Genomic DNA, 22244 nt, shown 5'->3' on the forward strand with positions numbered 1-22244 from the left:
CCCCTCCTGTTTATATGCTCCTTTCAAGTACTGGGAGGTACTTGAATAGAGTGAATGATTTGCGTCGTTTCTTTACAAAAGGAACCCAAAGAAAATTTTGTTAGATTATAAGCCTGAAGGAATTGCCAATTAGACTCTGTTAGAATATACAAAACTAGCTTTAGTTTCATGTGAAATTGCTATTAGAAGAAAAGATCATGTACACTGCATGATGAACAAAAATATGGAACTCTCACCCTTTTTGGGGTCAGAATTGATGAGCTTGGTGAGCATGGACAACTATGAATAGGTGAGAAATGAAAGGAATTGGAGCTGAAGTACTGAACATTCTGCATAGGAATGATGGAAACAGTTGGTGGAAGGGGATTGAAACATACATAAGCATTATTTTTGCTTATTTTTCGTTAAAAGGAGAAATGGGAGAATACGGGAGACATTTTGCTGCTGTGGTGTAATATAGTGATGAAACGAGTTACCAGCGCTATCTTGTAGTCCTTCAACTAGAATTCTGTTATTAAGAGCTACTTTGATTATCCTTCTCTAAAGAAAGAATACTGGCATACAACTATGTCAAACATAAAATACTGCGTAGCAGAACTTCTCTTTCATTAGTCTACATTCAGTTGTCTACAAATTCAAAATAATGAATGTTTAAAAAGCAGCTCGCAGGCAGCACATATTAATTTCTGGGCAAGTGGGCTGTGCTGTGTTGCTGTAAAGCCTCGAGCACCTGTGGGTCCAGCAGTTCTGTCTGTCTGCTGAACAAGGCCCACTTGTATTAATGTTAATGCCCTCGTGTCTTGCCTCATTCTACAGATGAACTGCATTCTGTGCCATATTTTAGAAGCCACGAGCTTGCCAAGGTTAGATGGGAATTTTTTGATGCCCATATGTAACCACGTTAGCCAGTTTGTGCTGCTAGGTTAAACATGCTCTTCCAGTTTTATGACGGAAACCATTAAACCAGGGTATCAGCATTTAGAGCTTAATAGTTTTCAAGGTGTTTGTATCTTTTTTAGCACATAACAAGAATTTAAGATGTTGCAGCTTTGCAGGACGAGACAGTGAAGTTTGTATTAGAAGTTCTATGCTGGAATTCCAGGATGTGCAGAAATGTATAAATAAAAATAGCTTCACTGTTACTTAATATTTTGCACAGTGTTCAGACCATCTATTTTTATGTTAATGATTGGCAACGTTTTGCTCATAAGCTGCCCTGAAAATGTTCTTCTTTGCAGTTGTAAGGTAGGATGGAAGAAAGAAAGGCTGGGGGGCCTCCATTCTTTGTAGGGGCCAAGTATGTAGAAATCTGACACAGGTATGTCAAAATGGTTATACTCCTAGTTTGCGCTGATGATTCCTTTTTTTGTATGTTTTCATCATTAATCTAGACCAAAATTTGCTCTCCATTCGTTTTTGTTGTAACTGTTACTTGTTTTTGGTTTCTTTTCTACACCCGCAGCCATTATTCTCTCACGTGGACTACCAGCTGTTGGACTTGGTAGGCTTCGGTGTTTGTAAAGCAGGAGGCAGCGCCGCGTGCTTGCAGCCGAGGCCGACTGCAGCGGGCCGTGTGCGGGGGTCCGTCTCCTCTGCCCCGCCCTCGGGAGGCCCCGCTGGAGCGCTGCGTCCGCACGGGGCCCGGAGCGAGGAAACGGGGCTGTGGGAGCCGGTCCGGAGCGGGGCCGCCATGACGGTGAGAGGCTGCAGCGCCTCTGCCATGGAGACGGACTGGTGGGAGCCGGGCTGTGTAGCCTGGAAGAAGCCCTGGGAGACCTTGCTCTGCGGCCTTACAGTATGCGAGGGCAGCTTGTGAACGGGAGGGAAATGGGCTTTGTACACGGGCCGGTAACGATAGGACAAGGAGGAATGGTTTTAAACTAAAAGAAGGAAGATTTAGGTCTGATGGGAGGAGGAAATTCCTTATTCAGAGGGCAGTGAGGCCGTGGTGCTGCCCGGAGCTGAGGTGCCCGTCCCTGGGCAGCCTGAGCTGGGGGCAGCCGGCCCACGGCAGGGCTGGGGCTGAGGGGTCCCTGCCAACCCAACCGTGCTGTGGTTCTGTGGTAATTTCTGTCTTAAAGTAGCGCTCAGGGAACAGAGTGACTATTGCAAAGAGAAGTCAGCTCAAAGGCTGCATGTGTTCAGTGTTCTGTGGTTTTTTTTCTAATAAAATGCATGGTGATTTAGTATGTTGCAAAGTATACTGTGGTAAATATGTAGCTGATATAAAATAGACGTTAAATGGTCTTCATATATGTCAAATTGTTCTGCTTTATTAATGAATGAATTTTCAAAGTGCCGCAGAACATGCCAACAGCATACAGCACTGAACAGTTGTGGTGGAAACATTTAAGATCCAGAGCCAGACAGAAGGTGGGAACACCAAATTGGGAATGCTTCTGCAACTCTAACCTTCCCACTCTTCTACATCTGCGTTTTCTTTCTGTCTTGAATTTTATGAACACTGCTCTCCACTAAATGCTTTAAATATACCTGTGAATGCCCACCAGTAAGGTTAAAAGCCGTACTACTGAGTATAGTTACATCAATTGTGACCTGCTATAATGAGCTGAGAAAGTTTTCATTTTAAAGAGCTGTCCGATGCACATAAAAATGGGTTCCAAAGAGCTTATGATACTCAAACTGTAATATTAAGGTGAGATTTATGTATCTGGGTTTCCAGAACAAATGAGTGCCCAGTGTGCAAATGCTAACCTGTGTGGTTCCAGATTCACACGCAGTGGCATCTGCAGTCATGTGGTGTAAATTGGCTAGAAGGAATTGAGATGAGCCAGAAAAATGTACTTATTAATTTAAAAAAGTTTTGTATTAAAATAGAAAAATCCTTTCTAAAATATCATTCAGGAACATGGGAAGGAGATCAGTTGGAGCCTACTGTTTGTCAGAGAAAATATCAACAGTCCTCTGGTTGGGTGAGAGGAATGACATATGTATCACAGCTGTCTGTTAGCAGTGCTATACTTTACTCGGTTGTGTGAGGCCATCAAAGAGGCCTGGTGCAGGTAGCCTACACTGCAGCACATTCTACAGATCGTTCTGTAGATACAGCACGTGGCTTTCCTGGGTTGCTGTGCTTGTAGATGAAAGTTTCTGTTTTGTTTGTGGGCATCATTTCAGTGATTGCATGGATGGGATGTGATTACGTAATGAAAGATCTTAGCACAAAAGAACAACAATTTCTAATTTCCTAATTTATGTATGTAAGGGTTCTTTTTTTTTTTCCCTAGTCCATAAATGTGAATATGTTGCTGTTTAAAAAAACAAGCAAACAACAATGACAACAAAAAAAACCCAAGAACCCTGATGTGGTGGGTTGTGTCTATGTCTAGCTTTTCCAGAATAACGCAAGGAAGAGAGTTTCTTGATGTTGTCTTTAGTTTTTCCTTTTTATGACCTCATGGTTGAACTTCAGGAACTGTTTTCTTATAAAAAAAAAATCAGCTGTTGCTCAGGGAAGTGTTGTTAACCATGTTTTTCAGTCTGGTCTTCTCAGTATTGCTGGACAGATGTGGTGAGTGCTGACACATGGCCTTTGCCTATAGGACATGGTTGATTCTGAGACACTGGTATTAAAAGCACATTGAGTATATGTGTAATAAAAAATATGGTCCTACTCTGGGAGTGTTTGGGCAAGTTTTGATTTTTTATTGTTGGAAGTTAAAAGGTCTGAGAGTACAACAGAACTTGCTTTACTGTTGCACTGTCTTTTTTCCTCTTTTTTTTCCTTTGTTAGTCCTCAGAAGATGCCTTGTCCAAGGCACAGGTCATCAAAGTGTGTTCACTGCCTGCATGCTCCACAGCGTATGATGCTGAGAGTGTAACTGTCAGTGCAGCTTGTTGGAGATGTTATTCTGCTGCAGGAAAAGTAAACATCTTGTGTGCACATCTGTATGCATTTGGAACTGACCCAGGGATCGGTGTATTGAATGTAGGCTGTGGAAACCTCCTGGTTTTCTAATTGGTAGAATCATATAATCACTCAGGTTGGAGGACCTTAAAGACCATCGAGTCCAACCACAGCCCAACCATCCTACCCTAACTCTTACAACCCTCTGCTAAATCATGGCCCTGAGCACCACATCCAAAGGGTTCTTAAACACATCCAGGGATGGTGACTCAACCACCTCCCTGGGCAGCCCATCGCAGTGCTTAACCACCCTTTCTGTAAAGAGGTGTTTCCTGAGATCCAACCTAAACTTACCCTGGGGCAATTTGAGGCTATTTCCCCTCGTCCTGTCACCAGTGAGAAGAAGTGCTTCAGGTTGTTGGTAGGAGCTTAAGAACTCTGTTGTACTGATTTTTATTTTTTCTGAAACATCTAAACTGTCTTCCACTTTTTAACCTGGATATTTTTTCCTTAATAATTCTCTGAAACCTGCAGCTGCTGCTCACTTGAGGTTGACTATTAAATGTGAGGTTTGAGTGCAGAGTGGGAGAGATGCACCTGCTCACGGACGTGAATACGTGGGTGCATACCTCTGCTTATAGCAGAGAGGAGAACTGCAGTAACACAGAGAACTTGTTTGGCTCTTCCTTTGTTGGTTAGCAGCATGTTGTATGTAGGTAAAAACCACTGGTGTGTGATACCACCTCCCACACCACCACCTGTTCTGCGCTTCTGTGGTTTGGAGCCTCCAGCTGACCCGGCTGCTCTGCAGCTCCACAGCTGTGCTGATGAGCTCAGGACGGGAGCTGGAACTTTACTCTCTTTTTGCCCGGGTGTCTTACAGTAATGTACACAGGTTTAGCCTTGTAACCTTAATTACACGTGGAATGTGGAGAATGCTGAATTATTACTTTTTTTTTTTTATAAGACGGTGAACTCTTAATTGCTTAGTTCAAGTATTGAAACATTTTTTCTGCTTTGAGGCTTGGCTTAAACAAGCTGCATTGCAGGGAAAAATAAAAGAAAAAAATATCTGTTTACCTCCCTGTTTTATTTAAATTGATCCATCCTGTATTCTGTTTGGCTTTGTGTGAGTGGCCAATACTGATGCTGCATTTCTTTCTGTTATCCTTTAGGAGCAACACTTAAAATGTTAAAGGCAGTTTTAAAGAAGAGCCGAGAGGGTGGAAAAGGGAGCAAAAAAGAATCAGGTATGAATATTCATTACAGAGGATGACTCGTATTCCCCATGGTAGGTTCACCTGTGCCACTGGCCCTCTGCTCAGGCAGGAATGGTTTCATGCAGAGCACTCATTCTGTGTGAGGAGGAGGCTTAAAGCTGCCTGGGAGTGTGCACCCAGTGCATTCGTTCCTGAGTTGCTACTAGGAAGAAGGGCAGATGAGAGCAGCTTGCTCTTCATTCTTACCATAGAAATACTGAGGGCAGGATGGTTTGGAGAGAGATGTGTGTTACTATTTCTTGTGGGTCTTATACATTGTGTCTTGTGTGCTTTAGCTGTCCTAAGTTGGCAGCTGCCTGCATTGTGGGAATCTGTATTTTTCCTATTAAGCAAAAGATCATTAGATATAAAATACTTGTAATAGATTTCAACTTAAAAGGAAGAGAAAAGCTTGTACATTACATTTCTGCAGAACATGCTCCATTATTTCAGTTGGCTTTTTAGTAACATGAGCATTGTCATTCAGTTGACCCAGTATCAGGCCTGAAGGAACATGAATAATGGAAGCATTGTGCTTAGTTCACAGCATTCCTCCTGCACTAAAATCCCATCAGAAGTTTAACATCAAATGTAGCACATAGCACACATGAAAACTTGATTAATTCCAGTAGAATTTAATGTGGTAAGTAGTTGGGATTTTTCTGTTTTCCATTTAAAAGTCTTTGTTGGACTTCTGTATAGTGCTCCAGAAGTGTTGTATCAACAAAAAGCTGATGTTTAGAATGTAGTACTGCAGTGCTGAAAATCTGGAGATATAAGAATGGGATCAGTGCCTGTGGTTTCTGTGCGATGAAATACAAGGTATGGAAATACTTATGTGCTGATATGCATCCAATGATTAGTGATTGTCTTCATATTCAGGTTTTTTTTAATTGGGGTAACAAAAAAGTTCAATTATCAGTAATTTTTTCTCGGGTTTTACTCAGTTCTGTTATAGATCAGATTTTGCTACATTGCTCCTTTGAGACCACGTTTCCTTTGTTTTTCCTTCTGGTATCTACACGTGAAATGTCTCTGACTTAAATATGATGTAATGTTATTTCTGTGTTATGCTTGCTGTATACTGGCATACATTTAATTATTTTTTGAATATGTGTAATCTCCTTATTGACATTTTATGCTAAAATGAGTTGGAGGAAAATTGTGAATTTGAGATTTATTCCTCTTTTTACATATGCTCATTTACAATTAGGAAATGGATTGTGGTTGGTATTCTTATTGAAAAGTAAAATGGCTTTCAAAGGCATGTAACTTCTGCTGAGTTGTGATTGCTTGTATAATATTCTGCTATTCATATTTTTCTTTCTGCTGTTTGAACTTCGAATGATATGCAGTGCTTAGATTTACTGACTTTTTTTTGCTAATGGCAACTAAGTTGCTACTTTAAAATAAGAGTGAAGCTCCTATGCAAGAAGGCATAATCTTTTATTAAAGTCTCTATTTAATCATTAGTTAAAATCAAAAATTTTTAAAGCTATAGGCCAGTCAGTCTTATCTTTGTGCCTGGCAAGATCATGGAGCAGATCCTCCTGAAGGCCCTAATAATAATGTGGAAAATAAAGACAAGGTAATTGATGGTAACCAACATGACTTTACTAAGGCTAGGTCACACCTGACAAACTTGGTGGCCTTTTATGAAGTAGTTACAGCATCAATGGAGAGGAAGAGCAACAGACATCATCGACCTGGACTTGTGCAAAGTATTTGACGCTGTTCCATCCTGGTCATCAAATTAGAATAAAAATGAATTTGATGGATGACCACTCACTGGATAAGGAATTGGCTGAATGGTTGTGCTTGTAGAGTTGCAGTCAGTGGCTCAGTGTCCAAGTGGAGACCAGTGATGAGTGGCATTCCTCAGGGATTGGTGCAGGGTCTGGTGTTATTGAACATCTTTGTAGGTGGTATGGACAGTGGGTCAAGTGTCAGGTTTGCAGATGACACCAAGCTGAGTGCTGCAGTCAACACGCTAGAGGGAAGGGATGCCATCCAGACGGACCTGGACAGGCTGGAGAGCTGGGTCCTTGCCAACCCCATGAAGTTCCACAAGGCCAAGTGCAAGGTCCTGCACTGGGGCTGGGGCAATCCCAAGCACAGGTACAGGTTGGTCATAGAATGGCTTGAGAGCAGCCCTGAAGTGAAGGATTTCAGAGTGTCAGTTGATGAAAGATTCAGTGTGAGCCAGCAATGTGCACTTGCAGCCCAGAAGGCCAACTGTGTTGTGGGTTGCATCAAGAGGAATGTGACCAGCAGGTCAAGGGAGGTGATTCTGCCCTCTGCTCTGCTCTTGTGAGACCCCACCTGGAGCACTGCGTCCAGTTCTGGAGCATCCGACACAAGGAGGATGAGGAGCTGTTGGAGCAGGTCCAGAGGAGGGCCACAGAGATGATCAGAGGGCTGAGCACCTCCCCTGCGGGACAGGCTGAGAGAGCTGGGGCTCTTCAGCGTGCAGAAGGCTCAAAGGAGGCCTTACAGCAGCCTTCCAGTACCTGAAGGGGCCTACAGGAAAGCTGGGGAGGGACTTCTTGTAAGGGTGGGTAGTGACAGGACAAAGGGAAATAGTTTTAAACTGGAAGAGGGTAGATTTAGACTAGATATTAAGAAGAAATTCTTCACTGTGAGAGTGGTGAGAAACACAAAACAGGCTGCCCAGTGAGGCTGTGGATGTTCCCTCCCTGGAAGCACTCAAGGTCAGGCTGGATGGGGCTGTGAGCAGCCTGGTCTATAGGGAGGTGTCCCTGCCTGTAGCAGGGGGCTGGAACGAGATGATCTTAAAGGTCCTTCCAGCCCAAACCATTCTACGATTCTATGAAAATTACTTGCCTGTGTGTAACTTGTTTAGTTGGAATGGTTTTTTGGTCACCACTTTTCACACATTGTGTCTCACTAAACATTGGTATCTGACTGATATACTTGTAACTAAGCTGAAAGCAATGCGAGCTTCAGATAACCTCTTAGCCAATCAAAGGATTGAGATCCTTGAACAAAACAAATTTGCATTTTAAGACACGTATGTGTATTCAATTGGCATTTTCTGTCTAGACTCTCTATGATGTTAGGCTTTAAAATTTCAGTGCGAAGGGACTTCCTGCCAGGTTAAGCACCTACCACTAACTGGAGCGTTGAACTTTTACTTTTTTACTGGAATACTTTTAAGTTTCGGTGTGACTTTTGGTTGTTACTCTAAAAATATTTTGCAACAGAAGAGGCATTGTTCCATGCTTAAAACATGGAACTGTTTTTGATTGTTCTGTGTTGCTTTGCCCATATTCGGTGGCTGCTGGTGGTTATTTAAAAATTGAAACTCCTTTTCTTTTTTTTTTTTTGTTGCTGAGCAGTGAGTATTTTGTGGTGACTGCTTTTTACCAGGAGCTAATTCCAGTAATAAATCCTGCATACATTTAGAAGGGAAAAAGGAAAGCAATCCTCTCCTTGAAGCACTTAAATAGAAATTTCTTCAGTGACCCCAGTAACTTCTGCTCTTCACTTTTTTTTTCTTTAAAGCACATACTTAAAAAAAAGTTATTACTACAGGAGAATGTATTTTGTGTGCAGAAAAAGTAATCCAGATTTCAGATTTAACTGCCAGAAAGTGGGCAGATAAACCCAAGTACAAGCATAACTGACAAAGGTTGTCCATGTGGTTCTTTGAACTTCTAATCTTTCCTTGCTTCGTTTCTCACTTGATGCCTTTCACTGCTGCCCAGTTACTTAGGCTGTAATGAATTTGCTTCCCCTTCCGGGCTAGTTTCTCCTGTTTTTTGGCCAGTCCATACCTCATTCTCAAGAGCAAGAGAATTAAATGTTGATCTTCTTTAATGGATTCATTTTACATGACAGAAGCCTGTTTGTATCCCAGAAAGATCACCAATGAACTGCTTCACTTCCTATGAGTTTTTCTTCAACTCCTGAACTGTGTGCGTGGTTACCTTGTCCATACTGCAAAGACTCAATCCCTTGGTGCCTTCAATTCTCCTAGATTCCTCTCTCACTGTATTGAATCAGCTGTGTATGCACACGCATGTGTTTTCATTTGGAAAGGCACAAATACCTTAAAGAGCAACTGTCAGTGTTGCACAGTCAAAGTAAAGTCTGTTTATGGTTTCAGATGGGAGTTCTGCCCGCTGTTGCTCATCAATTCTTTTGAAAAGTAGGATGGGAATGGAACACAGAGGGAAATGGTTCCTTAAAATATCAAAAATGATGGGTTTGGTAATCCTTGTTTTTCGTGTTTCTTGGACGTAGCTGTGCATTATTCTCAGAAGTGCTGGATTGTGTTCCTGATGCCACACAGCTAATGCCCTTTTTCCCTACAGCTATTTCCTTCTGATTACGTCTGTAAAGTCTTAACTTTTCTTTATCATTTGTTAGGCTAAAGTGTGCCCCACCAGCTATTTTGCCGGAGTAGAAGTTATTAATACTGTCAGGAATAACTTGTGTTTCTGTGTGGGTATTTCCGTTTGCAGAGGCCAAGTTACTGCAGTGCTGCACAGACACGTGTGTTGGTACAGTTTGTTACTTCTGCTCTCCCTGAGAACTGGTTTTCACAGAGTTGTCATGAGGCCTTTAGTGCATTGAGAGCCATGTGTAAAGCACTAAGAAAGTCGCCCAGCAGCAGTTTTGATCTTTTGCAAACTCTGTCTCAACTCAGAGCATTCTACTTCTAAAATAGCAAAGGAATTATGCCTTTTAAGCTCACATTTTTGGCTTGCCATGCTGAAGAGGCTTCAAACAGCTTTAGAGAGTTTGTGGTGAGAGTATATGCAGAAGTTATCGCAGAATCACTCTTGTTCAGGGCCAGGTCATATTTTGGTAATCTCCAAGGATGGAGACTGCAGCCTGTTCTGCTGTTCAACAGCCCTCACAGTTTTTGACACTGAAACACTAGAGTTAGACAGATGTAATGATTCCTCTATTCCAACAAATGCCAGGACAGTTTGCAGACAAAGCATGTGCAAACAGGTTGAGTTTGAGGCAGCCACCAGCTTTAATGCTGGGAGTGACCTCTTATGTAGAGAATACTGATTTCTCTGTTGTCTTAACTGTTTATTGAACCCTGAGGATTGTTGACGTAGGCCAGCAGTGACCTTGGTAGGCGTGCACCTCTGCACCAGTTCTGTTAATATTTTCTTTTTCCAACAAAAGTTAGTTGTGGTACTCAGATTTTTATCAGCTTCTGATTTCCTGCTTGGAATTTGCTACAATAACCCGACGTTCTTAGCAGTCACATAGCAAAGTTTGTTCTTTGCTTCTTTGCTGTCCGTTACACCAAAGCTAGGCTTAATCAGAGCTGGGCACTTACAGTCAAGTTCTTGTTTGTTTGAAAAGTGCTATGAGTGCCCTGTACATCATGGTGTGCTTGCTAGGAAGCCTTTTAAGCAACAAAATCCTGTAGAGCTTTTTTTAAAAAAACATCTGTAAACAGATTCCTTTTATTATAGCAGAATTTTTAAATTGGAAATATGTTTTTAAGTGGGCTGAGAGTCTTCTGTTTCACTTAGGCAGGTAAATTAAGGGAACAGATACAAAATCGCCCACCTCAGAAGTAGACATTGAGTGATGTCAGTGGAATACTGTGCAGTTGCAGCCAATATTCAGATGTAGGGAACCTGCATTTAGGTTGGGTAAGTTTTCTGTTTTGAAGATAGAGATCTTTTTTTTTTTTTTTTCATGACAAAATTACCTGATTTCTGGCATCAGCACCATACTGTAGTTTGTTTATAATCTGGTAAAGTAGTTGAAGTTCTTTGGTTTCTAAGAAACTTGTACTGAATGAAGAATATACTTTATTATGTCTAATACTGACATAAATACTGGAAGGGTTTTCATTTTAGCTATCCTCTCTGTTCAAAAGAAGGATTAGTTTAATCTTAAAGTTCAAGATGTAGATCCTAATATCCTTAAAATACCAAATCATTCCGTTAGTCTGCCTTCCTTGTATCTATTTGCATCTTAAAAAACAAGCAAGCAAACAAAAACAAGAAAACAACACATTATTAATCTGATTATGCCTTTCAGTTGCATCCCGAGGTGCAACTAAACTGTGATTTGATTTCCATTGCCTTTAGCTAACAGCTTTTAGAAAGGCACTGGAGGAGCAGCTTCTGCTTTCTTGGAATGGCTCGTGTTTGATGGCTGTCCTCTGCAGTCCTAGAGTATCCCAACCAGGTTTTAATTAGAACCTGCCATTTTTTTCTGCTGTAGCAGTTAGTGCTTAAAAATGTTCCAACTTCACTGAGGAAATGATGTCCTCATAGCTTGAGGCCAGTATGATTGGGCTTTCTCAGAGCTTGTGTTGTAATAGCATATATAAGAATGACAAGAAGTGAAAGCAAGTTTAAAATTAGAAAAATAATTGAAAAGGATTATTTCTGGGAAATATGTTTTGGATGTTTGTTTGCTTGTTTTAATCATATTGCTCTTAGAATCTGAGTCATGATCTGTATACCTGTCCCCACAGTACCTCTGGCAGCGTCAGGGAAATAGAATCAGCAGCAAAAAAAGTAGGAAGGAAACAAATGGTGAGACATGAATAGACTGTAGGACATCTTCAAAGTTATTGCCATAATAAAATCATCTCCATTTAATGATTGAAGATATGCCACAGCAGTGTGTTCAGGGCTTTTGTGGCCCTTGATTTCGCAGGGCTTTTCCGTAATGTATCATTTCATGTACAGTCGAGAAGGACAAATTAAAATCCATGCAGTTTATTGAGAAAACAGTGAGTTAGGAACAGTTTGCTGCTTCGTAGTACAGGGGAGTTGTGGGTGGACTTGTTAACCCTGAAGGGGGAGGAAGTAATTTTGGACTCTGGTCTCCTGTTTCTTGTGCTGTCTCTGTAGCATTCCAGCTGGAATACATACAGAAATTCCAAATCACTGCCTCAGCAACATATCCAATTAGGAATTCTTAATAACACTGTTTTCTCATTGTGGTTACTTGCATTACTGTGCTGTTTCCGTGCTTTTTCTTCATGTCCAGAAACCGGAATGAACGTTGTAATAGTTTTTCAGTGTCGTTCAACAATAGAGGGGTGAGGCCCCGGCACTGCCCAGAGCTGAGTGCCCCATCCCTGGAGGTGCCCCAGCCGTGGATGGGCGCTGGGCAGCCTGAGCTGGGGGGCAGCCAGCCCACGGCAGGGCTGGGCTGAGGGGTCCCTTCCAACCCAGCCGTGTTTAAAAACACCTACTGTCAGAGTTTAATTTTGAAAAGAACAGAGGAAAATCCTTAGCCTTTTGGCTTCTATCAAAAGTAAATGAGAACTTAGCGACTCAGGTATGAGATTTTTTTTTTTTAAATGCCAAAATGTATATAATTCTATTTCTAAAACGTTCAGGGTTTTTATTCTGATTATACACTTGCACAGTACTTGTTCTTGTTTTTGAGGTGGGTGTATTACAGCACTTTGTCAAAATACTGAAGCCACTTTTCTGGTTCCCAGGATTTAAGACCAATAGCTGTACTCCTGTAATAGTTGTAATGTAATTTTATAATTACTACAAAGTTCATTAATTATTTTTTTTTAATTTCTGTCCTGACTTGGTTAAGCTGGAGTTGTTTATTTAAATCAGTGCCTGTTACTATGAGTTTTATTTGAAGAAAGAGGAGAACTTTTGGAAGGTGATGGTTAAGTTGATTTCAAAGGTATAAAAGAATAAGTTTACATTTATGAAAGTCAAGAAAAGTTTGACTGTAGCATAGCATTCTTCAGGGTCATTTATCTCACAAATGTATGTACGTAGCTGTCATGTATGGCTCTTGTGAGAAAAATAGTATGTCTAGGAAATAAGTCATCTGAAGTGCGTGCCCCCTTAGAAATATGCAATTAGATTTTCAACTTCATGCCCAGTTGGTTTTGTGCAGACTTCTGCAAAAGAGAGTGGTGGTTGAATAGACACAAACAGTTTTACTTTTGGGAAAGGAACCGTTGGTTTTTCTGACAGCGCAGGCGTTCCCTGTGAGCAGGCTGAGCTGCCTGCGGTGGCTCACGGCAGAAGAGCAGCTCTTCGGAACTGAAGGCAGCCAGCGAGTGACAGCAGTGCACAGGAAAGGCAGATCTCAGGGAGGCACATCGATCTGAAATGTTTCCTTACTGTAAGACAATAAACCATAATAAGGAAACCGTCTTTCGAAAGAAGTCACTTCTGCTTTCTTTGTTGTTCTGTTTTTCTTCTAGTTCTACTCTGGGTTCCCACACTTCAGCTGTGCTGCTTGTTGCTGTGTGGATCTCTGTGAAAAATGTTCCGAGTATTTTCTTTCCTCTCTCTATCAGTTTTGTTTTACGTTTCACACTGATTCAGTTCTGTGTAAATTATTGAGCAGTGCCCTAATTGGGACAGTAAAAAAAAAAAAAGCTGTAGTTAGGTGCCAATCTCTTGCTTTTCAGCTGTTTCGGTCATCTGATGAGCAAGAGCTCAGCACTTTCTGCGTGTGTTTCTGCTGTCTTTATTGTTGTGAGCATATATTTTCTTCTGTTTTGAGAACATATTCTTGACTGTGCCAAAGCTGCATTTCTTGCACCAGTGGGATAGGTCTCCTTCCTGCGCATTTTCCCATTTTGATCTGCTACTTAGTGTTGTGAACCAGTTCTTGGTTTGTTCCTGATAGTAAACAAAACGTTTTGCTGTCAAATTACATTTAACTGGACTTCTCTGTTTTGAAACAGAACGATCAGTGAGCTAAGCCTAGAGTGGTTTTGTGTGAGGGCTTTTGTCAGACACTTCTAACTGGTGTTGGCAGTCACCGGACTAAACTTCTCCTCACTACTTCAGTACGCAGTGTGCTTTCAGATGGTCACTGAATTTCAGGTATCACACTGATCCTGATAAGTCTTTCAGTAGTAGATATCCTTTTGTCTTTGTAAGATATGTAGTTTTGCCTCTGAGGATGAGATCTGGAAAGCTGCTATTTTGTTTAAGGAGAAGTTTTTCTTCCCGCTTGCTGTCTTTATTACAGTGAAATGAAATCTCCCTTGGTTGTGCATTTTATATTTTCCAGTGAGTTTCCTGTTTGGATTCTGCAGTGGCAGATATACAGTGAGAAGAGAGGGATCATGCTGACTTGTTGATGGCAACTAAATGTTTTTCTGTATTAAATATCTGCATCTTGATATATCACATAATGGATGTTAACATTTTATTTTTTGCAGGGGACTCTTGCCCAGAGAATGCCTTGCAGAGCGTTGCAGCATCTGGCCACAGTGCAGATCTTCCCAGTGGCAATCAGCCCGTTCCGGGGGATGCTTACAGGATGAACTTGGCTAAAGGAGTCTCAATGTCTTTGCCATCTTCACCTCTGCTGCCACGCCAGTCTTATTTGATGCAGTCACGATCAAACAAAAAGTCCCCAGGTAAAATGAAATTGATGTGCAACTAAAATCTTTGTAGTATTTTGACTCAATTTCTGACACAATGTAAAAGTAACACTTTTTAACATTTTATATTTTACACGATCTTGTTCAATAAAAAAAAATGAACAGTGAAGGCTTTTTTGCATGTTCTCATGTAAAGAAGATAATTGGTGGTTAAATGGACTATATTATTTCAGATGGCAAATAATTATTCTAATTTGCATAGCAGATATTTTTATTGAAATGTCTGAATATGTTTAAAACTGATAGTTTATGGTTAGTATTTCAGTTAGAGGAAGCAGCTGCAAAACTGTACGTGTTATTAACAGTGTTGTTACTGATTTTTTTTTCAGGGAATACTTGCTTCAGAGTGTTGCTTATGTTTTACAGCTAATTTATTTCGTCTATGAATATGAAATATTAATAGATAAATTGCTGTTGAAGTGATTTTCAGTCTGTGTCCTTAGTATTGACCGCATGCTTATGTGTGTGCCTTACTAAATAAGGTACTCCATCTGGTTCCCTTTTATCAGCATTCTGCACATATAAATCATTCCAACACTCTAACGTCAGTTGACTTGATTCAGGTCAGAGTTTGAGTGTCAGGTGAAATTGTCCATGTTATTGTGCAAACACTCAGCAGTTTTGAAATTCTTTGTTGTAAAGCTTACAAAGTGTAAGAAGAAGAATGGCAAAAGTGGTTTTTGGTTGGCACTGAGAAAGGCCTTGATGAACAACCATCTTACAGGAAATTAAAGAAAAATTATTACCCAAAGAAATAGTAGAAGATAGCAAATACAATTTTATTTTGACTATTAAAATTTACAGTCCAGGCAAAAATCTGAGGCACGGAAAGTATTTTCTTGTCTTGTCTCTTGCTGCAAGTGACTTGTGTGCAGGACTTCATGTTTTAATGTAGAGGGAAACGTGTTGGCTTTTTTTGCCAAAGACTTAAGTGAACCTTGGGATCTAACTCCTTGTTCTGTTGCTGGTGGGAAAACTGAACTGCATTTGAGATGATATCTAACCAACCTTGCAGCTCAGCTTCCTTTAGTGACACACTTTTATAAGCGTAGTAGACTGCTGTTTGTCTCTCAGAAAATGTTTAACAGTCCCTACACTTCAAATGGGAAGCCATATTCACACCTTCAGAATCATTCCACTGTGATCAATAGACTGAAAAATAAAACATACACAGAAGATAGAGAAGATTCCCTATGAAGTGTTTTGAATACATTGGCATTTCTGTGCTGTTGTTTTGGATGAATGCCTAACTAGATACCTAGCCAGTAGAAACATTCTGTGCTACTCCTTTGAGTTTCAACAAATTGAAGCTGGTGGAAAATGATTTAATACAAATGATCAGGCTAGCATCCGTAAGTAATAAAAAGCAAGAAGGATGCTAGCTGTACTAATTGCAAAGCACTCTGTTCAGTAGCATATTAAGAACTTTACTGTGAGAGTGACAGAGCAGTGGAGCAGGTTGCCCAGAGAGACTGGCATATCTGAAGATATTCAAGTCCCATCTGGATGCCTGCCTGTGTGACTTAGTGCAGGGAGGCTGCTTTAGCAGGTTTGGACTCAATGATCTCTGGTGGTCCCTTCCAACCCTTGCAGTTCTGTGCTGTGAACAGTATCTTGAGGTTTTATTCGTGATATTATGGGTGAAAGCAGCAAGGATTGCAAGGAGAGTTAAAGAAGCATCCTGAAGTTCAGATGTACTGAAGCTGTTCTAATGAAACTACTACTCAGTGAGGTAAACTTCACACGAACAGTATTGTTAATACTTCTAAACATCTTTGAAAATATCTAAGGCAGTAAACCAAAGGCAGAAAATTGTCCATTGAAATATTGTTCTACCTTTGTTTCTTTCGGTAGTTTTAATTCTTCTTATAACCCAGGCGTGCTGATGGTCTTGTGTATATAACATGATACTCTTGTGTAACTTACTTCCTTGAGCTGAAATTCCGTTTAGTATCAGCTAGACTGAAACAGTATTCCATGTATTCAGAGATAATAATTGAAGAGTGTATCACTAAATGCTATCTGTTTTTTAATTAGGAGTTTTTCCTAGGTCTGTATTGGGCCCATTACCTACCAAATTTTGGTTAGTAAATTAAAATCAGTCATGTTTTCATAGCAATAAGTTTCAGAGTTATACATTCAAAAGTAGAAGTTGTAGTTAACCAATAGTTACTTGCTCTTAAAATGTGTTCTTGAGGGCTTCATACTGAGAACACTTCTACTTTTCTAGCAAATGTGTCCTTTTATCTTGTCCTGCACCTCTGTTTGTTGTTAAAAATAAGTACTTAATTATGCTTGTGTCATCAGTGGAAAAATATATTTTTTCCTGATTAAATTATTTTAAAATGTTGTATAGAATAACACTGTGCAATGGAAATTAATTAACAGTTTGCTTTTACTGTTTCTCCTTTCCTTGCTGTTTCTGCATGTTTCCAAGTAGGTGTTAATCTGTGATTTTGGAGGGATATTTTTAAATTATTTTTCTTTGGTTGTCTTCTCTACTGCCTAAGCAGAAAGCTTTACTATCTCTTGTCACTTCTTCAAATGTATCAGCATTTTGAGTTGGATATGGGCAAAACTTTACTTTCCATGGTTGCTTCATCCACTCACAATCTGGTTATCTCTGCTTTCCACAAAAGTGATTCAGTTAATGTTGGAAGTATTTTTAAACTTCGTTTCCTACCTTTCCAGAAAGTTGCACGTTCATAGACAGTGTTTGAAAGAAAACAAGTTCTTTAACTGTATCCTGTTAAGCAGATGGTGTTGCAGATATTTTGAACATCTTAGTAAATTTTGGAAATACACTACACCATGTAGTGGGGGAATGGGAGGGCAAAAAAAAACCCCACAGAAAAACAGAAAACACAGTTCATAAAATGACGTTCAAGTAGCCTACGTATCCAAACAGGAACAGTTTAATGTGTGATTTAAGTTACTTTGAAAGAAATATTTCTTCTTTGCTGTCAGGCATACTATTCTTAATCAGGTGCACATTTGCTAATTTTGAAGGGTTATTTTACCTTCTAAATTGTTTCCATTTTCTTTTAGTTATCTAATATGCAATAGTTGGAAAATAGGTTACACTTTAAATGAGTTTCCCTTTGAGTATTGTATACCTCCAGGTAGTTCTTGATTCCAGATTCAGACAATAGAATGCTTTTGCCAGAAAGTATTAGCTGCACGTGTGCTGCGGGTAGTATGTTGGCTTTGTTCTGTCCCTTTAGACTAAGAGGGTTTTGTTCCATCATAGACATATCTGTTCCATGAATAATGTAATTATCAGCTCTCCAGTTTGGAGACATTAGTATTTAGCAAGTTTAGAGGCATCTGCTCAGAACAGATTTGGAAACTGCTAGTCTGGGGATTCCCTGGACTTGGCTTTAATGTCTTTTTGAAACTGCTGTTCTGATCATTGGCAAGGCACTTTTCTTTCCCTTTCTTTTATGCACTACCACTCCAGGTAGGGATTCAGGATTGAGTCTGAACTGTGAAATTATTCCTCATGTGTTAGGACATTGGTTCATTACAGATGGGTGTGTTGATAAATGTGCACAACTGGCAACAGTACCTTTGCTGCAGTGCATGCATGGTAATAACTGCCTTTTTGCCAGTCAGTCTGCAAGTAGTCCAGCTCCTACAACTTCATTATCCATGGGCAGGCAAGACGACAGGAGAATAAGCTGAGCTTCTGAACTGGAACACAGAAGGCTCTACAATCCTGTTTGCACAATCTACTGTGAGTGACACTGTGTTTTAATTATTTGCATAGGAGGTGGGGAAGCTTTTTGTTTGAAGAGCTTGGAAGAGTACCAGTGCTTCTGGATCTGGTTCAATCCTCAACTGTAACTATAAAAGGATGGAAGAGAGAAACTATATCTTAACTTACTAAAGAGCCAAAAAATACTGGCAGAATTAAAGCTCCTGGTTTGTTGGAGTCAAAAGCTTCCTTAATGAAAGAGTTGATGAGGTGGAAAGAGGAGCAGAAAAAAGCAGGATAAGGAAGAATTTTTCAGCATGAGATCTCTGTCTGGGAAGGGGATCAGTAAGTCACAGTAAGTCAATCAGTCTCACATCTGTGTCAGGAAAGGTCATGGAGCAGATCCTCCTGGAAGCTTTGCTGATGCACATGGAAAGCAGGGAGCTGATACAGGAGAACCAGCATGTCTTCACCAAGGGCAAATCCTGCTTGACCAACCTAGTAGCCTTTTATGATGGTGCCTCTGCATCAATGGACAAGGGAATCCACATCCCAAACCTGTTATCACATCCCAAACCTGTGCTGGAAGAGCTGTTATGCATCATCCTTGGTAGATCCATCTAATTCATGTGTAAAGTACGCATAACCTTGATACCCTCTAGAAGTCTGGATTGTTTGTGTCTTGTCACAGTGCCCTTCCAGCAGATTTCAGGAAGATTAATATATCCCTTGAAATACTGCTGCCACTTTATGATTTCCTTTTCTTCTCCTACTATATGTAATGTTACGTAGCACTTAAGAATTAAGCTTCTCCCAGTTGAATTTGACAGAATTAAACTTGGAGGTTCCTTGTTTAAAAGAATAAAAGTAAAAAAATACAGTATGTGATCCTGTAACTGTAAGTCCAGGATCCTGTGGAAGTTGGACTGGAAATGGTCATCATGAAACATAATGGGGTTTGTGCTTTTGCTTTTGAGACTGTTTATTATTATTATGATTCTTTTGAAAAGGACTAATATAGAAACACACAAGATGAAAAAGTGGGATACTACCTGTAGAATACTTTTCTCTGGAGCTATGTCACTGCTGTGGCCTAATGGCATTAAAATCAGAATGTCAGGTATGTTTTCAAGTGAGGAAACTTCCTTTCCTACTCTTACGGTCATGCATGATAGTGAGAACCTGAGATTTTAGCTCTGTAGTATAACCAGAGCTTGTATTTAAATGAGGAAAAAAACATTATCTATTGCTAAAGCTGGGGAAAGTTTCTGAACCACGTCAATTTTTGTATTTTGCCAAGTCTAGTAATTTTCTGTGTTCTAGGGACTTCTAGACAATATTTTGTTTCTTCTGGATGAATCAGTACCTCAAGCTCACCAAAACCTTGAAGAGTTTGAGTGGCTTTATTAGACACTACAAAAAATTGCAGTAGTTCTAGTGTCTTGTCTTAAACTTTAAGACAGGAATTTGGGTTTAGTACCTTCACTTTTCAGTATCATGAATGATGATATTCCCAGTTGCCATTCAGTTTAAGTAACTTGATTTTCCATAGGGTAACTTTGCCAAATTGCTGGTATATGCTTTTCCAAAACTCTCTCAGTGTTGTTAATGTTTCTATTGTTACAAAATTCTGTTGACATATATATGTAGATGGATGTGCTTATATATATATGGTGGTATTTCAGTTCAGTGGCATAATGTGCATTAATGTGTAGCAGCCGATCTGCCTGTAAGACCAGAATTTCTACATTGTGTTTATTGTGCAAATGTTGATCCAGTTGTACCAGTATACTTTTTCTGGAAAGCCTTTAGAGGGCAGCATCATTCCCTTTCAGTTAGACTTGGCTGATGAGAAACTCTGTTCTGCAGTTAACGTTTCCTGCAGCTGCTACTAAACCATATTTAGCAAGGAATGGGTTCATAAACAGCCTAAAACCAAAGCAAAAGCTGCAAAATTAAGTGAATCAGCTTCTTTTTTGAAAAAGTATGTTTGTGATTATAGAACTCCTTAATACTAAAAGTTGGTATGTTTGAACTTAATGTGTTCATGAACTAGGAATGCTCCGTTTTCATGAAAGCAAATACCACTACTAGCCACTCTTTAATTTGGTTTTTGAACTAACTTTCACCTTTCCTTAAAATCAGAACGTGATCAATATTTGGATAAACTATCGAGTAATATAAAGCTTCTTGAGTTTGAGTTATTTAGTGTGCTAATGTTGCAGGCTTTGTTAAGGCACACGTGAGGTGAGCTGGTGGTCCGAGACAGCCAGCACGGCTTCTGCAGGGGCACTTAGTGACTGAGCACTGGCTTGGCCTTCTGTGGTGGAGTGCTGACATCAGCAGACAAAGGATGGGCAGCCGATGTCTTTTTCTTGGAGTTCTGCAAAATCTTTCATATGGTCCCACACCACGTTCTTATCTCTACACTGGAGAGAGATGGATTTGAATGGTGGACTATTCAGTGGAGAAGGAATTGGTTGGATGGTCCCAGCCAGACGGGGCCATGGGGGCCGCCAGCAAAAGAAGGATGTGGAGCTGAGGAGAGGAGGGGCACTGGGGTGCTCAGAGGGCTGGAGCACCTCTGCTACAAAGACAGGCTGAGAGTTGGGCTTGTTTGGCCTGGAGAAGAGAAGGTTCTGGGGAGACCTCACTGCAGCTTTCCGGTCCTTGGGGGAAGTTTATAATCAGCAGGGAGCCCAACTTTTTATGTGGCTTGAAACTAAAGGAGGGGAGATTTAGGTTAGATATTAGGAGGAAATTCTTTATTCAGAGGGTATTGAGGCCCTGGTTTGGCTGCCCAGGCCAGTGTGGGTGCCCCATCCCTGCAGGTACCAAAGGACGTGGATGGGCCTGGAGCAGGCAGCCCATGGCAGGGGTGGGCAGGCAGGTCCCTTCCAACCCACGTTATTCTATGATGCTATGATTCTGTGAACTACTTGTAGCATTTTTCTTTTAGTTTTAGAGGTGCTAATAACAAAATTATCTTTCTGTTGTACTGGAAAATGAAAGCTCTGTAAAAAGGAGGCCTGCTGGAAGTTGTACAGGTTGGAACATAAAAAAAAAAAATCCCTCTTTACATATATAGGAAAGCCTGAGGACTGTTGGAGTAAGCAGACTGGTTTACATTCCAAAAAGCACAAGTCGAGCATTTATTTCTCACAAGCCTGAAACTGCAGCAGCTCTTGAGTTCTTACAGTAGCAGCTGTGTGTCTAAGAACTAGTTCCTCTGCATTATTTGTGTCTCTGCGGAGAGACACTTTACATTTGAAATTTGTGGTACATCTGGAGAAAATTAGATACATTCAGCTATGTTCCTTTACAGGTCCTATCAGGAAGGCCAAGTATGTGGAAAGTCCTAGAGTGCCAGGTGAGGCAATTCTACTGCTAAGAAAACAATCAGAGCAAGAAGAACCCAGTCAAAATGGTAGGAATCTGTTCAGTGATACTTTATCCATTCACGTCAAAGAAAGTGATAAAAAATAATAAAACTGAAATTTGAATCTTTATTTGTAGGAGTGTTTGGCAAATGCCATGTTCTTGTAGTAAGGATGAGATGCTTTTCATTATATTTACATGATCTTCGTAAGTGTTTTGATTTTTGGAGATGTGTGCATACTGCTGGCAAAGTGGTATCAACTGTTGTTTATTACTGTGTATGCCAAAGGTCTACTAGATTTTTGATGAATTCATTTTCAGTGTAAATTGATTCCACATGTATAGCTCTGCACTGCATACAGTTCATCATGTTAGAAACTTTGTGAAAGCTTCTTAAGTAAGAAGAGGCTGTAACAGCAGAATTCTGTGTTGACAAAGCTGGTATAAGCTACCTCTAGAGCCAATGGCTGCTCTTGGGGTTTTATGCTCATTACATTTGGCAAGCCCGTAACAGAATGTAGCTTTGACAGTGAATGTCACGGTCAAAGCAGAATGACCCATAATTTGGTATGTGACTGTATGCACTATATCATGGATTTCATGTGTTTAATGTTATTTCTTATTTTTTTTTTTTTTTAATTTTAAAGT

At 40.3% G+C, this 22244-nt stretch overlaps 1 protein-coding gene across 1 annotated transcript; it reads left to right on the top strand.

Moving 5' to 3' along the window:
* Positions 1-1521: 1521 nt before the first annotated feature.
* LOC104911813 (protein TANC1-like) lies at positions 1522-21727 on the top strand. The gene is made up of 4 exons (XM_019617264.2): positions 1522-1795; positions 5044-5118; positions 14297-14497; positions 21544-21727. Exons 2-4 carry the CDS (start codon positions 5058-5060, stop codon positions 21702-21704), a joined length of 423 nt encoding a protein of 140 aa, XP_019472809.1. The 5' UTR covers positions 1522-1795; positions 5044-5057; the 3' UTR covers positions 21705-21727.
* Positions 21728-22244: the final 517 nt, after the last annotated feature.

The sequence above is a fragment of the Meleagris gallopavo genome, chromosome 7 (genome assembly GCF_000146605.3).
Source record: "Meleagris gallopavo isolate NT-WF06-2002-E0010 breed Aviagen turkey brand Nicholas breeding stock chromosome 7, Turkey_5.1, whole genome shotgun sequence".
Lineage (NCBI taxonomy): Eukaryota > Metazoa > Chordata > Aves > Galliformes > Phasianidae > Meleagris > Meleagris gallopavo.